A 17397-nucleotide genomic window follows, 5' to 3' on the forward strand; every position below is an offset into this window, starting at 1 on the left:
CTAGGGTGTTCTTTGGTTTTAGAATTGCCATTATGACACTTGGTGCTAGCTTAGAGGCGAGGGCAAGAAAATGTAATTGTGGCCTCATGAGTCTCTGTCGCTGACACACACACACACACACACACACTCACGCACACACACACACACTCAATTATGTTATTTCCTCTTATCAACACCCTTCCTCCGTCCCCCATTTGCACCCTATTTCGAGCGCTGTAATTGAGATCTCCCCTGTGTGCTGCTCGTGTCTATTACCGTCTGGCTATCAGCGGTAGGCCTCGTCTGGCCAATCTCCTGCTCCTGGCCACCGTCTCCAAATTGGGGTGGCGGCGTGTAAACAAGCTATCCAAACAACTATTTCAAAACCGGGGATTTCCCTCGATGCCAGCGTTTCCCTCTTGTTTAGAAAGTATTAAATGTTAATACTCTTTATCGAATCAATTCTTTATGAGATAGCACTAGACCACTAAACCAACTGTTTGTTCCACACATTTTTTTGGGAATATGGAGTACAACCAAATAGAAAATAAAAACATCCTTATGTTAGGTTTTTAAAAAATTGAAATAATGTTATGTAGTGTGATGTAAGGTATAGTAGCAGAGGTGTAAAAGAGTACCGAAATATCCGACTCAAGTAGAAGTACTGTTACTTGATTGAAATTGTACACAAGTAAGTCATACATAAAACACTCGAGTACAAGTAAAAATTGCTCAAATAAATAGTACTCAAAGTAAAAGTTACTAGTTACTTTCACCCCCAATGTTTATTTTTGGTAATAAATTGTTGCCATGGTTCCCTTGCATACAATAAACACCTCATGTATACATTTAAAAAGGAAGAGACCAAATCTTGCACAATAGTAACTTCATATATTTTCCACAAAGGCATCTGTATAAAATAAAGGTTTTGTCAAAATAAAACAACACCAATTAATTTAATTCAAAATAAAAAGATTTACATCTATGAACTCTAAAACTGATGTTTTACGTTTAATCTGATTGGTCGGCTATGATGTGATGCATTTTATCGTTGACTGGTCATTACATTTTTGTAGTTTCACAATATCCTTTGATCATTTTAAAAGAAAAAATATATAATAATTTACCCATTAACGGTTGGTGAAATGTAACTAATCACTTTACTTCTTTTAACATTAACATAGGTACAAGTACAATTACTGATTCAGAAATATACTCAAAAAAGTACAAGTACCCATAAAAATGTGAATAATCCATTACTTTCACCTCTGCATAGTAGCCTATACCTTAGAAAGTGGTCATACACAGTAATTGTAAATAATGTTGCTATGAACAGTCAGAACAAAACTACACAAAGACAAAACAGATTAAGATAAGCACACAGGATAATAATCCCTCTGTGGCTGCTTGATGATGCTTCTCTAGCTTTGGCTGGAATCACTTCATTAGCTATCTGATGGTGAGTGGCCAGACTCCCAATATCAGGGGATTTGGAATGGATAGAGGGTAGGCTAGGTTGATCTTTTGAGGTAGTTCCAATTTAGTTAAAGAAACAGGGCTAAAGTACAAAATATACCTTACATCAGCGGTTCCCAAACAGGGGTACGCATACCCCGAGGGGTACATGTTCACGTTGCAGGGGGTACTCGGAAACAATTTAACAATTAATTAGGAAATGTTCCAAGCTCTTTTTTAGGCTATTTTTGTACAAATTCACCACAAACTAACAGTACTATTCCCCAATAAATTATTATATAGTCTTGTATTTTATTGAAACAGGATTATTTGATGCCGTAGAGGCCATTTTATCACATTTCTGACAATAGGAGAGAACAATTAGCTGCATTTTACATAGGAGACCATATTAACTCAGTATTAAAGTAATCACAAAATTTGCAATATAAATTACGCTTATTGTTTAGAATTTGTAGATTAAGCTTTAGGGAACCAATGTTCGAGACAAAAAAAAAAAAAATGGAAACCACTGCCTTACATTCACATCTGATCTCTTTGATCCCTTTGTATGTATTTTTTTCTTTAATGTTATAAGTGCTATCGTCCCCATAAACTCTAATCTGCTTTCCATTATTACTACAACATTTGCAACATGCATCTGGAGGCTGCTTGGAGTGAAATTACTCCTTTGTCAGTTCAATGACTTTGATGTCAATGTCAATGATGAAAGCAGTTGTTGATGATCGGGTAGAAAAAGGAAAAGGTTCATTATTTCTTCAGACTTTCCATATTTAAAAAATAAAATATCACACCCTCATAAATATGCGGAGACAGAAAACTGATGGGTGATAACAGAAAAAGCCCCGGAGTAGCTCTTGAGTTGATTGGTGTGCTTAGTTCATTAGCAACCACTTTCCTTTGATCATTTCTCCACGCTCGACTAGGTCGGGGGTAATCCATCAGGGGCTCAAAAGCAGTGGTGTTAACTTTTCGGCCCACTGTTAGCCCACTTTGCTATCAGTGATGTATGATTCACTGTAACTGGTATTCTACTAATCCAACCTCCACCTACTGTATAGCACTGTTGCACACATTAATGGTGTCTGCAGGCCGGGGCTCAATGCACAAAAAAACAAGCAGCAGCTAAGTGCATTAGCGAAAAGAAAAAAAAAAAAAAACTGATCAGTGGAGTGATTAGGAGCCTGTGAAATGTCTGTGAAGTGTTTTGAGGACAAGTGGAAAATGTGAAATAGTGTCACATTTTGACACGGCTGTCTGGAGAGTTGATGGAAAGCAAAACAAAAGCATGAAGCATTGTACTTTCCTGACATCCTTTCAAAGCAGATAAGTCATTTACACACTACCAAATGAAATCAAAATGCCTTAATTTACTCTTTGTGTGCGAGTTTGAACATTTTGAAAGTGGAAAAAAAGCACTCAAGCTTAATCTATATACCCTTGGTTCTTTATTTTTTTTGGTTATTCCATTTGAAAACCAAATCACAATAACAAATGGTATGGTTATTTTGTTTGACTGACTTAAAAGTGAAATATTATACCAAATTTCATCAATTTTACACAGCTGTCAACGGTCCAACAACACTGTATTTGATATACATTGCCCCAAACCCCCAATCCGTGGTACTACATTTCAGTTGTCTAAAAGTTGCTCAAATGAGCTCTGCTGAGAACAGGCTGTTTCTTTACCTGCATAAAAAATGCGTGTTATGAAAATCACACACACGATACGGTATGTGATTAAAGGAACCAGAGGTGGTGTAATGAATCTTCTGGTGCTCCTCATTTCTTGTGATCATCTTTCATCTGTGTTGACGGCTGCCGTTAGTGGCTAGCGGTATTATAACGTGCAAAATGAATATTTTTACAACCCTCAAAAAAGCTGTAATTGTTTTTGCAAAAGTGTTTAATCGTAGAAGTTCGAACATCTATTGTTCCTCACACCAGCCTCAGAGTCGATAGCTAGTCGCCAGTTTATTTTGATACTATTTGGACCATCCGGTTTGCTCTGATAGATTGAGACGTGCTTACGCTGTCGCTTTAATTTACCTTTAAATATCCAAATATCTCACAAAAATATTCTAATTTGAAAACAAAAAAAATGCTGTATTTCTGTTTTGGTTTTAGGTCAGTAAAACAAAATAACCACACGTTTATTTGTTGTTTTGTTTAGTTTTAAAACGGAATAACCAAAAAACAAAGGGTACATGGACTAAGCTTTTCTGCAATTAAAAATATGAATTAATTGAATATGTAGCATATGCTTAGCATGAGAATCTTAGATCAAGAATGGCTTCTTTTGTTTCTCTTTGCATGGCAACACATTACATTTGTTTTTTTTTTTTTTTTCTCTCTCTCTTTTTCTGTTAGATTCAGGAAACACAACCTTACCTTAGTTACTTCCAAAGGGATGGGTTGCCTCTAGTTACAGATTCATGCTCACATCGGAAACAAATCAATCCTGAGTGTAGCTGAAGCTAAGAATGGATCTGTGTTTAGAGGCAACTCCAGCTGACGTGCTTTGTTTTAAGGTCAATTATGGAATGAGATATTATCCTGGTACTAATGCAACTTTTTGGTTATTTGTGCATGTTAAGGGTGACGCTTCTAAATCAGGCTCTGAGGTTGATTCCGTTGCACGGAGTATGGAGGATGTTAACGGCAGCAAGAAGGACTTGTCGGTATCTGCAGGTAAGAAACGTCCATCTAGAAATGTCATGCAATCACCAAGGAACAGGGCCAGTTCATCTCATGCATGTGAGAGAGGCAAGGAACATACTGTATACACATGGAGTAAAACCATTTAACTCTGTGAAACCTGAATCATTGAATAAATGACAGAAAATTACAATGTTTTGAAACTGGAGCCTTTATTGGTCCATATGAAAAATGAAAAAAAAAAATCAAATATCAATATCGGTCTTGATATAAATATAGTTTTTTTTTACCAACAAAAACATAATAAATATTTGTATTTCCTGAAGAAAATGCAAGTGAGGATGCAGGTGCTGGCTCGCATCACTGCGAGTAGCCTAGCATTAGCCTAGCATTATCCTAGCATTAGCCTAGCATTAGCCTAGCATTATCCTAGCATTAACCTAGCACTAAGATTAGCATTAACATTAGCATTAACATTCACTAGCATAAACATTAAATAGCATTAGCATTAGCATAGCATTCAAATTTTAAGGAGCAGCCTGGCAAATCTCCAAAAGAGCCTGCAGATTTGTGGGATTACGTCCATTTAAGGCTTGACATTTCAAAAACCAATTAACCCGTCATTGTTGGGGGTGTCATTTTAACGCGAAACGTGTCCGTCTGTAACACATCCGTTGCGGAAACCCGGTGGCTGGGAAGTGGCCACAACGGGAGTGTTTCCGACGGACCGGTATTACAGACGAACACGTTTCTGGCGGATGTTTTTAACCCACCAGAACACAGAAGAACAAGAAGAAGACATCGAAACGCATATCAAACTAAGTGAAAGTTGATTAGGATACTCTTATATTTTTCTTATCAGGCTATCATATCATAATACCCGTCCGACTGTAATACCGGTCCGTCGGAAACACTTCCGTTGTGGCCGGTTTGCATTCGTGTTGTGACCTGTTTGCATTTGTGTTCGTTTCTGTAAATGCATTCACCTGACACTTCCCAGCCACCGTAGGAAAGGCCTCTGCTGAACTAATTACTGCCGTATGGTGGAATATCCTTGCATTGCATGTATATAATCATATGCAGTAGTCCCTCGCTATATAGCGGTTCACCTTTCGCGGCCTCGGTGTTTCGCGGATTTTTTTTACAGTGCAATTTTGGATGCATTTTTTACAGCGTATGAACACGCATTGTGTTCTGCGTCCTGATTGGCTAATGCTGCATTCACCCACCAGCGACACATCCAACTCGGTGAGTTTCACTGCCTCCTGAAGCGAGGAGCTGCGCTCCTTTTTCTCCTCTCATGAACATAAACCGCCAGTGAAGAAAGCCGGTGTGATTAGCGGCCAATGCTATCCTAGCTCAGTGCTACAGCGAAAACTTTTACCTGCTACTACCACCTTCTCACTGATTCTCCTCCACTCCAAATTCTTCTTCGTCCGGGAAAAGTTATAAAGGGCGTGTCATACAGCACCAGGTGGTCACACACAGCTACTACTCCATGATTGAATGGGTGAACAGACCGGTGTTCGTGTTGACGTGACATCATCGTCAACAAAGACCCTGAATTCGTTCAGCATTCAGGGTAAGCTGACTACTTTGCGGATTTCGCCTATTGCGGGTTGTTTTTAGAACATAACCCCAGTGATAAATAAGGGACTACTGTACATTGGGTTTTCAAAAAGAAAAAAAAAAAAACATCGCACTGATCATGTGGAGAGATCCAAAACTCAAATATCAAATATGCGTTATAAGGTTTTAAGACTATGGCATGCACAGGCCACTCATCAAAACAATGACATAGCATTCCACGGTTGAAAATCATATTGATGCAATATTTGTGTTTTTTCTTTGTTGTTAATTAATAATTAAGTATCTCATGACATGAATCGCTATGATGAATTTAAGGGAGCTTCAACGCTTTCTTAAAGTTTTACTGCTTCAGCGGATCCTGCCTCAGTAACACAGTCAGGCTACTTCTAAGCTAATTTGCATCCTAAATGATGATTTGGTATTTACTAAGAGAGGATCTCTGCTGATTGCAGACGGTAGATTACATACAGCCGGCGCAAAGAGATGGAAAAGCTTGTGCCTTTTTTCAGCAGATTTGATTTGAAGAGGCAAGGCATTTGTTTGAAGACGGCCATGCTCCCTCTTGTTTATAACCTGCCTCACAAAGGACTCTTCTTCTGCTTGTTCATTCTAACATGTGCTGAATGCTAAAACTCCTGCTTGGTTGGGATTTTCACCAGCAACCATGTGTCTGATTTAAAGAGAATGATCCAAAAAATTGAAAATATACAGGAGATGGGGTGAAATGCCTTGACAGGGGTCAAGGAGAAGGAGAATGACTAGTTAGAGAAGATGGAAAGTCATTAGTAACACACTTGATAACTGGTTTCGATGATTTGCAGACGCCACCTCTGATCGACATGTTGTATTTTACTATGGTTGAGCATCAGATAATGAAGACTCCACGGGGTAGCATTTGTATCAGCTATAAAGAGAAAAACTGAAGCTGAACTTCACACAATAGGGCCAAAAATGGACAATCAAGGATAAAGAAATGTTACAATTCCTCCGATTCACTCCCAGAGCCATGAATCCATTGATCCATCTAGCCTTGTATCAAAGCATCAGTGGATGAGCACAAGCAGTTATCTCCCAAGCCAGTTCCACCAGCTGCTCTGGGAGCATCCCAATGTGTTACCAGGCCAGCTGAGAAACATATCCCCACCAGTGTGTCCCAGGTTGGCCCCTGAGTGTCCTCCTAGCTGGACATGTCCAGTACGCCTCCAGAAAAAGGTGTCCTGGAGGGATCCTTGACATTTTTGGAACCACCTCTACTGGCTCTCCAAATGTTCAAGCTTTTAACGACATCTTTAAGACTGATCCAGCCACCCAGCAGTGACACTTTTCAGCTGCTTGTGCGTGCAATGTTATTATTTCAGTGATTACCCAAAGCGAATGACCAGATATGGATATATATATATATATATATATTTTGGTAACACTTTACTTAAAGTTGTATACATAAGGCTGACATTACGCTGTCATCATCATTAGCATGAATAAGGTGCCATGAAGGCTGTCATTAAGTGTTGTTCGCTAAATTATGACACCTTTGGAGCTATGTTGGCATTTTTTGGGTTTGGTGGAGGGATCTAGAGGGGTTATTGTTAAGGTTAAGGTTAGGAAAGACCCACGGTTTGTGTCCTGCTCCTGGTGCAGACGGCTCCTTGTGATATCTCCTTACCTAGATCTTCTTTAGCCAGCCATGTGCTATTGTCCTTATTTTAACTTGTGTGTCTGTGTGTGGTGGATGGGTTTGTACTGGGTAAGTGTATTTTTAACTATGTAAAAGCACTTTGAGCTGCATTTTCTATGTATGAAAAGCACTTTTTTTTTTTAAATAAAGATTGATTGATTGAAAGACACAATGACAACCTTGATGACACCTTATTCATGCTAATGACAGATGCCATGTCATAATAATGACGGTGTAATGTCAGCCTTATGTATAAAAGTTCAAGTAAAGAGATACTAATATTGTTATTTACGTGTCATGTACAAAAAGTGCCAACACCCACATGGGTTTATAAGACACCAGTGATACAATTGCAGTGTTTTTCAGATAAAAAACAAAGCGAAATTCTTACAGAAACAAAGTTACATGATCTATTCACAGCTCAATAGTGAAGGTTCCTTTTCTAAAACAGAACTCAAGTTTTTCGTAATCATGAAACCGTAAGTGAGGATTGGGACATAGATGGACAGGTAAACTTGAGTTTTGTTTTTATCACAACAAAGCGGTTAAGTATTTGCATTAATGCAGAAGTCGCCCAATCCGCCTGGTCGATCTCCCGCTCTTTCCTTCCTTGGTAGTTACACAGCACTTATTTTCTAAAAGGCGTTTGTAGTTTGTGTAACGCCTCAAAATGCCGTTTGGAATCCGCGTATCATTCGTTCATTCATTTTTCATTATGTAACAAAAACATGAAAAATGAAAAAAAAAACCCTCATTATTTGATATTTGTTTCCAAAACCAAAATGAAAAAACAGAAAACGCCTTGTTTTTCAAATTCAAGCTCTTTTGCTTCAATACAGCAAACGGAAAACAAACACCTTCATTCGTTTTCTCCATTACCGATTTGCCAAAGTACGTGACCCCGAAGTGAAGCGCTACACATTCCGTGATATCGTTAGCTCTGCAACACTTAGGAGTCTCTAAATCCTCCGAAATGAGGAGGTTCTGTGCCCAACACCAGCTAAAGCGAAAAGGACACGTTTCGGATGCACAGTTGGAATCTTGTCATGCCGAACTTCCATTACATAGCCGTAAGCGTTGGATGAGAGTGCACTTCCGGGTCACGTACTTTGGCAAATCGTAATGGAGAAAGCGAATAAAGCTGTTCGTTTTCCGTACCAAAGCAAAAGAGCTTGAATTTGAAAAACAAGGCGTTTTCCGTTTTTTTCATTTTGGTTTTGGAAACAAATTTTTTTTTTTCGTTTTTCATGTTTTTGTTACATAATGAAAAACGAATGAACGAATGATACACGGATTCCAAAGGGAATATATTCCCACTTGTGTTTCAACTGTGGTCTCCACTTCTCCTACCCTCCTCTTATTCCTTGGTTAAAGCCCATATTCAGTAAGCGTGTGTCTTGCCGTCTCCTCGTGCAACATCAAACCAGTACAGAAAGCTCATCCATAATAACTAGCATGCCAGTTTCCATCCCCTCTAATTATCACTTGTGTAGAACAACTAGTGTATGGGCTACAACTCCCATATGCACTGTATCATGTCCCCTACAGCTTCTTTCAGATGTACAGCATAAAACTGCTTACTTAGCTGGAACAGTCAGTATACTGTACATTTTCTGAGCCCTGGGTTAAGATGGAAAGATGGGAGGATTAGCATTATTAAAGTTGCATAGACAGCCATATGTCATGTATTTGTGTTTCTGCCAAACCTAATATTCTCTACTACGCATCCCTTAAGATTATTGCCTCACTGAAATATTTATGTGTGGGACATCCATTTTTAACATTACATTATACAGAGCGTACAGTACTAATACCCATCCTTACTCTTATTATTTCATCATCTATCAGGTGTTTTTTAAATCAATTCCCAATTTTCTATTTGTCTTGTACATCATCTTTTAAACTTGACCGTTTTCCAATCCTCAATGGCACTGGTGAGACTTTTGACTGTAAATATGTTTTGGTCAATACACTTTCACAGAAAAACACAGTTGATTTGAATTAAAATTTTAGGCTTTACCTTAGCTGAAATATAAAAGATGTTGGTTAAGCCTGAAGAACATATCTCAAAAAGTTAAGATTTAAGTTCTGATGCTGCACAAAATTTTTTTGTTGTTTTGTTTTTTGTTTTTTTTGTGAAGTGAAGTTAAATGTTTAAGTTACTTTAATATCTTTTTTTTTTTTTTTTTTAATAAAAATAAATAAATAATGAAAATATTTATAAATAAATAATAAAATATGATTCAATAAAAATAGAAATGTAATTAAATTAAATACAAAAATACAACAACAAAATAAAAATAAATAAATAAAAAGTACATTTATTATCTAATGACTACTTAATGTTTTGCATTAAGTATTTTGCATGTCTTATCAATCAATCAATCAATCTTTATTTTTATAGTGCAGATTAAAACAGAGGTCATCTCATAGCGCTATCAAAATATAAAAATTCACAATAATAAGGAAAAACCAAACAAAATCCACATGAACAAGCATTTAACGACAGTGGGGAGAAAAAACTTCTTTGGAAGTTCACGCCATGCAGTAGATAAATCACTATACACTTTTATTGGACCATAACTTAGTAGCTGCAGTAGGCACTAGCGAATTACGTCTATTGCAGAAACATCTTACCTAATCTCTCTGTTTTGCCTGTAGTGCCTGTAAATGGTCACGTGGACTTGAAGACCAGCCTTACTCCCCCACTGATCACCCACACCGCTGCCACTCCAATGCCTGTGCCAAAGCTACCCGTGGGAGGTGAGCCCATCCTGGGCCTGGAATCTCGAAGAAGCAGCAATGTCTCCATAGACCCAGCCTACTATGACAAGTCTCCGGTTAGTGTTTGTTACCGTTCCCATCCCAGTTACAGTGTTCTGCTTCGTGTTTACATGGAAATGGTAATTCCCAATAGAGGTTTACATGGAAAACCGGTTTGTTCGGCTTTAGTTAATTCCGCTTTAGGTCTGGGGGTTGGGAAGGTTCTGATTGGACATGGGGAGAACGTGACGTATCATGTCTATCAGGAAAAACAAACAACAAACCTTTTATTGTGAGCTATAACACAGAACACCACACACGAGAACTGTTTTCACTTTAATTTTGATTGTAGTTTTGAAGCAGCAGCTCGACAATAACACACAGTTTCAGTTTGGACCACGGAGCGGAAGAGAGATAGGAACTAATCACCAGTAAAAAGCCCAGTAAAACTCTGGAAAACAGTCACCAGGAATAAATAGTTGCTCCCTGGTAAATATAGTAGCTCTAACAACAGGTAAAATGATAACTTAGTGATATTACAGCCTGTGAATGCAGTACGTGGACGCATTTACTTGTTTATCCCTCCGTCATCCACTCTTTTCATGATATCCATGTCTTTTAAGGTTCTTATTAAATAGTCTCGGCTAGAGTCCAGGCCGCCGCCACCTTGGATTATGTCGTCACCGGTGCGCCATCGCCGCAAGTCGCACAAGCGCAGAATGACAAGAATGAATTGAAAGCGGAATTCGGCAAGTGAAGTGTTTACAAAAAAGAATGATCTAATTCGGAATTAAAAACGGAATAAACCAGCCACCTATTTCGGAATTAACTTGAATTCAAAATTAAATTAGCATTAGGAATTATGTGTTTACAAGGTCAGGTTAAAGAGGAATTAACGTTTATTCCACTTTAAAGAGGAATTAAAGCTCCCATGTAATCGTGGCCAATGCCACTATGTATTTACAATGTTTGTGAGTAAAACAGCAGACTTTCCTTTATCTTGTTTTTTTGTATTGCCCTTGCTTTGAAGTTGTGTGTCATGCTTGCCACTCTTGAACACCAGACCAGTGCCCGGAGTTGTTCCTCCTATGCCCCGTGGAGTTCTGGTAGCGGCTGGACCAGCCGTAGATCGAGCAGGAACAGCTTGGGTCGGGTTCCGTCCCACAAACGCCCAAGGCACCAGTCTGGGGAGCGGCGGTCGCTCCTGTCTGGAGAAGGCGGGACTAGCTCAGATGATGGGGAGGTTGGTGGAGAAGAGGGAAATGGTCCGATAGAGGACGACGATGCTTCCCTGGCAAGAACTGACGGAATCTCACAATCACAAAGTGGGACTCGACACAGGAGGATGGAATCTGTTGAAACTCGGAGCTCAATGGATTTGCCTCCTGATGCACTACTGCAGGTAAAAATACTCTGCTTATTTCTTCATGAGCATACAGTATATAACAATGTGTATAGTGTAGAACAGTGGTTCTCAAACTTTTTTGACTTAAGTACCCCCTTTCTCTTATTTCTGAATCTAAGTACCCCCTTTGTCTGACTTTTTCAAAACAACTATAGAGCATAATGATGGAATGAACGAGTGATAACACACATTTTAAAGAGCTTTTTTTTGTAAATAAGTGAAAGAAACAGTTGGGAATCCCAATTTTTTGGGATCGTAATTTTTTTTACATTGTTGACTTATCCCTTCCGTAGGTGCCCTACTTGTACCGCTCAGCTAGCATGCACAGCTCCAGGCCGCCGTCACTCAGCCAGCTACGTTCCCCCGAGCACAGTGACTGCAACGGAAAGGGATCTCCATCAGCACTGGGCCCGACACACGTCTCACTGGAGGACAACACTGAAGATGAAAACGCAGAAGAGGAAGTGCTCTTGGTCAGTGTTGGTCAACTTCAATCAGTTTTTCTCACTCATGCTTTTAAAACATGTTTTAGATATATAATTAATACTTTTTTATTTATATACTTTTATAATAACATCCAAATAATGGTACTAGATGCTTCATAAAACATTTATAAACCATTAACAATAACAATGAATCGTTGCCACAGTTTCCTTGTATACAGTAAACATCTCATGTATAACCTTAAAAAGGAAGAGACCAAATTTTGCCCGAATGGAACTTAACTTATTTTGCACAAAGGCATCTGTATAAAAAAAAGGTTTGTCAAAATGTACAATTAATATTTAAGTAAAGTAACACCAATGAATTCAATTCCACATTTAAAAAAAATAAAATAAAATCACGCTCTATGTATAGATATTTTTATGAACTCTAAAACTAAGAAAATTACCTCCATTCAATGCTGTTTTGGCGCATTACACTATGTTTAATCTGATTGGTCGGCTATGATGTGATGCATTTGATTGTTGTCTGGTTATTTCATCTGTCTGTTGATAATTTAAAAACAAAAAAATGACTTACTTATTAACAGTTAGGTGTAGAAATGTAATGAATTACTTATTTTAAAACCTACTTAACGCATTCACTGCCAGCCATTTTCACAGCAGCCAACCCCATATTGCCAGGCGTTTTAAAAGATTTTTACTGATTTTTCAAGACTCACAGAATATTTTGCACTATATGAAGAATCTGAAATTCAGATTCTGAAAGATTAGACTTTCTTCTTTCATCAGAAAAAATAATTGTGTTTCTAGCTTGTTTCGTTCTTCCGTAATCAGCAGTAAAAATAGAGGCAAGTTTCACACAAATCGCCAGTTTGACAAAAAGCTGAGAAAAATGGCTTTTTCTGAAAAAATCTATTAGTGACTTTGAAGCAATTTTTTTTTTTTGCTTTAGGGACACCTCAACATTGGTTTCCTTCTATAGAACTACAAAAACAACACTGAGACTGGGCTTTTGATGACAACATTATTAATATTCTGCTATCTGGGTCAGAGTTGAATGGATTTCTTACTGTATTTTGGATGTTCCTCCAAGTCTCTCCCCCGTCATTCTCCACACACGCAACTTCCTCCTCCTCCCGGACATGCCGAGTGTCACCGCTTGCCCCTTTTTCTTATCTTTTTCTCTCACCATTGCGACACTCTCAATAGTTCACTTAGGTTCCACACATGCTCTGGTTGAGAGTGAGCTGCTGTGAGCTGCTTAGAACTTCAGCATCAACTCTCGTAGTGCCATTTTCTGCCTCGTAAACTCCTTTCCTCTCCCTCTGAGCTCTGCACATCACGGGTCATCTCTTATTTAATGGTGCACTGCTGCCACCTACATGTCACCAGTTGGTCGCTACATCATGGTACAAGCTTGATAGTGACGGGAGACCTTAGTCACACTGTCTCCTAGCAACCCCAGCCGAAAAACACAATTGACGTCTTTAGACGTCTTTGGCAGTCAATGAGTTAAGTACAAGTAAAATTACTGGTTTAGAAATATACTAAAAAAAGATACAAGCACCCAAAAAAGCAACTCAAATAAAGAAACGTGAGTATTGGTATTCTGTTACTTTCACATCTGGTATTCTATTTAATAGATGCACCCCATGTTAAAAGAGCAAACAGCATGCATCCTTTGGAGTTAATGATAGAAACCAAAAACATAGGCGTGTGTGTGTGTGTGTGTTTGATGACTTTAATCTTCGTTTTACTGTTTTCAGGGTCGGTTTGCCAGACTTTTCCACTGGCTGGAGAAGAAACAGCCTGAATGGTGTCGACAGAGAGACACATGGTCACTCTACCTCTTCCCTGCAGACTCCAGGTAAGATTCAATACTAACCTGACCAGCTTTCTGCTCTCACCCTTTATCGCTCAATATTTTGTTTGGTAGCTCTGAGATATAACCTGCTGCACTTTAACAAAAATGGTTGCACGGGGTTTTCTGCCATGTAGGTAAAAGATAATTCTTGACAAGCAGCGGAACTTTACTTTTGCTGACTGTAATGGCAAAGTGGTTTTTTTTTTTCACTTTAGAGTAGCATCTCGACTGTATCAAATCTTTTCTACCTCACGTTCACTCGAAGTGAACACAGGGTTCCTGCGGATCCTTAAAAGTCATTAAATTCATGAATCTGAAAATCGAGCCTTAATCATTGTTTCAAAAATATCTTACATTTGAACACATACTGTCAGTATGATTTTATGATTGTAATTAGGCTCACATTTCAAATTAAATTGTAATATATAATTTACTGCAACATTGTGCAATCACGACAGTGGAACCGACTACGAAACAACTTGTAGCACTTTTCAACAACATGGGGAAATGTAAATTAAAAAAATATGGCCTGGAAGATTTTTCTTAATGGTTTTTATTTTTTGTATTTTTGTTGTTGTTTTATAGATTTATGGCTAATTTTGTAGTCATCTTGTGTGTTTTTGGACCGATATTGATTGTTTCAGTCTGGTTCTTTTTGTTTATTTTAGGGGCCGCCAGTTGCATATCTGCACTAGACACTGGAAAAAATGTAATATATATACACACATATATATTTAAACCAAGTAAAAAGTCTTCCACGCTTTTGCAACTCGATGCTGATTGGTCGATGGCATTGACAATATTACCCGTTCGCTTTCTCTCCTTCAACATGCCAAAAAAAGATTATTGATTATTTTTGATTATTCACAACAACTTTATGTTAACCAGGGGAGTAGCACCACATTTTGGGCCTTGGGTACAAACCATCTTGTTGGGACCTTACTGTAAGTTATGTAAACTATATTAGTATAGTATACCTTTCTTTTTTCTTCACATTAACCCAGAAGTTCCCAAAATACAATTTTTACCTCTGTTTTTTTTTTTTTTTTACAATTACTAGGCATTATAGGTGACCCCATTTTAATTCCAGGTGACCCCAGATGGGATTCTGACCCTTTTTGCTACAATTTATTTATTTTTCTTTGTGGGGGGAGGGGGAATAACTAACACACACACAAAGCAAACATGTACAAAGGTTAATAAATGGTAAAGTTAGAATAATTAGAATTATAGGGGACACTCTGGTCACCTACTTAAGACTTGGTGGCAGCAAAAATGAGTCTTCAGTAGGGATGTAACGATTAATCGTAAGGCAGTTAAAAATCGATTCATAGGTATCACGGTTGATATTGATTTTCTGAAAATGGAATCGCAGTACTTTTTTTAACCAGAAGTGTAGGCGGCGGGCGGATTCTGCTGCTACTTTCTTTCTGGCCGCCTTCTACTCTTAAATATGTTAATAAATGATTCATTACCCCTTTAGCACCGAAAGAATATCTGTAATATTACCTGAATATCTGTAAAAGTCACGTTTTTCTATTAGCTCTGTCTGCTAGCATATCTTCTCTTCTTCACTGCAAGATATCTGCATGCCAACCGACCACTGTGTTACCAGCGCCCTCTGCTGGTCCAAACAAATATGACGTAAATCAGTGCAAATACGTTTTTTTTTTGTTTTTTTTTAAAGTCCAATTGTTAAGGCACAAAATACATTTTCAGTTGCACTTTTAAAAGAAAAAGAACTATTATGCAGTTTTGCATTGTTTATTATAGAACCAGAATTTAAATTAATAGGCTTCATTTTCATTTGTATTATTCCTTTATTTATTTCATTCAAGATTTATTTTTAGTTAAATTGCATTGTTTTGAATAGTTTATCAAGGAAATCTTTTGACAATGAAAAATAAAAGGAAAATAGTACAGTATTTTCTAGTTTTTTTTCCCAAAAAAAAAAATTGTCTATAGTCCCATTTTGTAAAGTAGATCGTGAGAGAATCGTATCGTGAACTCAGTATCGTGAATCGAATCGTATCGGGAGTTGAGTGAATCGTTACATCCCTAGTCTTAATTAATAATTTCATTTCCAATTAAGATTTGCTAAGCAAAACGAGTGTTCCATTTAAATGCACAAGAGTACACGTAGTTCATTTCAAACAAAATAATATATTGCCTAAAAAAAGCTCACCTCTGAAGAATTGAGTAAGCAACAGATTGCCCTCATTTCACCTTCTCTCCCTCTTTTTTCTTTCTTTCTTTCTTTGCGTTTTTGACCTGGTTTTCCTTTCTTGAGGAAAAACATGATGCTGCTGTGTATCTGTCTATCTCCTCTCCTTGTTACATCCACAGCAGCAGCAGAAGCACATGTGGGTCGTACCGTTTGCACTGTTTTAAAGGGGGGTGGTAATAAGTCCTGACGCAGCATGAATAATTGTTTTTAGTGCAAAACTGTGCTTAGCAACTAGCTTATTTTAACACACGGCCCTTTTCATTCCAATATAAATAATCTAAAAATGTTTAAAATGCATTTTCATACATATATATATAAAACAGACTTCTGTGGATCCTCCCGACCCTGCCTTGGGCCCCCCCAGTCCAACGCCCCTGATGTTAACTTAAAATGTTGCAATTATACTGTTCATCCAAAAGGAAGATAAAATAAACATCATTTACGTGACCTTTCTTCATTACAAATAAAACATATGCAAATTGTTTCATCTTTGGTTCAATTACTGTCCCGGTGTCACGGACTGAGTTTACCTCATACTGAGATCAATTATGAGCATATATGCACATGCACGCACATGCAACCCTGACCCTAACCTAATCCAATAAACTAATAAAACACGTGTCCGTTCACTTTGAAAAAAAAAATAAACAAAACTGAATTATCATTTTTTCAGCGAAAATTCATTTAACACAGTAGTGCGCATACACGCGCATATATGCTCATAATCGAGGTAAACTCAGTCCGTGACACCGGTTTTGAGTTTAAAAAATCTGGTTACCCTACCCTAATAATTAATGTGGCCTTTTTTCCCCCTCTAATTATGTTTACTGTAAAGTTAGTCTTAAATTTAATTCCAAATTGCAATAAAAAGTCTTAACGTGTTTTGCTGACGCTGCAGAAACCCTGGAACAGTGCAAGGAGGAAGGATGAGAACTCCTCCCGCTGAGTGCTGCATGTTATCTCAGCCACGTGACTAACCCCCCCACCCCCCCCCCAAAAAAAAAAAACCTCATCTGGGCCTGTCTCTGCTGTGGGTAAAAGATACTGATGCAGCGTCCAAGCGCCTGGACATGCTGAGTGAACAGAAGCCTATTGTCAGTCTTAAACAGTGTTTTTTTTTTTTATTCTTTGACGGTAAATCCTTTACATATGAGGAACTCTGGTACAGTAGTTACAGTACAGCTGATGGGTCGGGGCTTGAGAAATATAGCCTATTCACCTCAAACTTGTTCAACGTCGTGTCCAAGAGGCTTTTCTCATCCTTCTTCAATAAGTGGCCTTCACAATTACTAATGTATTCAGATATGCCATCACCTA

The 17397-nt window shown here is 38.0% G+C and overlaps 1 protein-coding gene across 14 annotated transcripts in view; it reads left to right on the top strand.

Annotated features, from left to right (window-relative positions):
* cacna1g (calcium channel, voltage-dependent, T type, alpha 1G subunit) overlaps nucleotides 1-17397 on the top strand; it is a 329241-nt gene that overhangs the window by 217253 nt on the left and 94591 nt on the right. For all 14 annotated transcript variants that reach the window (XM_028475732.1, XM_028475730.1, XM_028475738.1 and 11 more), the window contains 5 exons: nucleotides 4050-4143; nucleotides 10037-10215; nucleotides 11202-11540; nucleotides 11837-12016; nucleotides 13756-13856. In XM_028475732.1, the coding sequence (XP_028331533.1) occupies nucleotides 4050-4143; nucleotides 10037-10215; nucleotides 11202-11540; nucleotides 11837-12016; nucleotides 13756-13856 (893 nt within the window). The remainder of the gene's footprint in view (nucleotides 1-4049; nucleotides 4144-10036; nucleotides 10216-11201; nucleotides 11541-11836; nucleotides 12017-13755; nucleotides 13857-17397) is intronic.

The sequence above is a fragment of the Gouania willdenowi genome, chromosome 19, assembly GCF_900634775.1.
Source record: "Gouania willdenowi chromosome 19, fGouWil2.1, whole genome shotgun sequence".
In the NCBI taxonomy this organism is placed as follows: Eukaryota; Metazoa; Chordata; class Actinopteri; order Blenniiformes; family Gobiesocidae; genus Gouania; species Gouania willdenowi.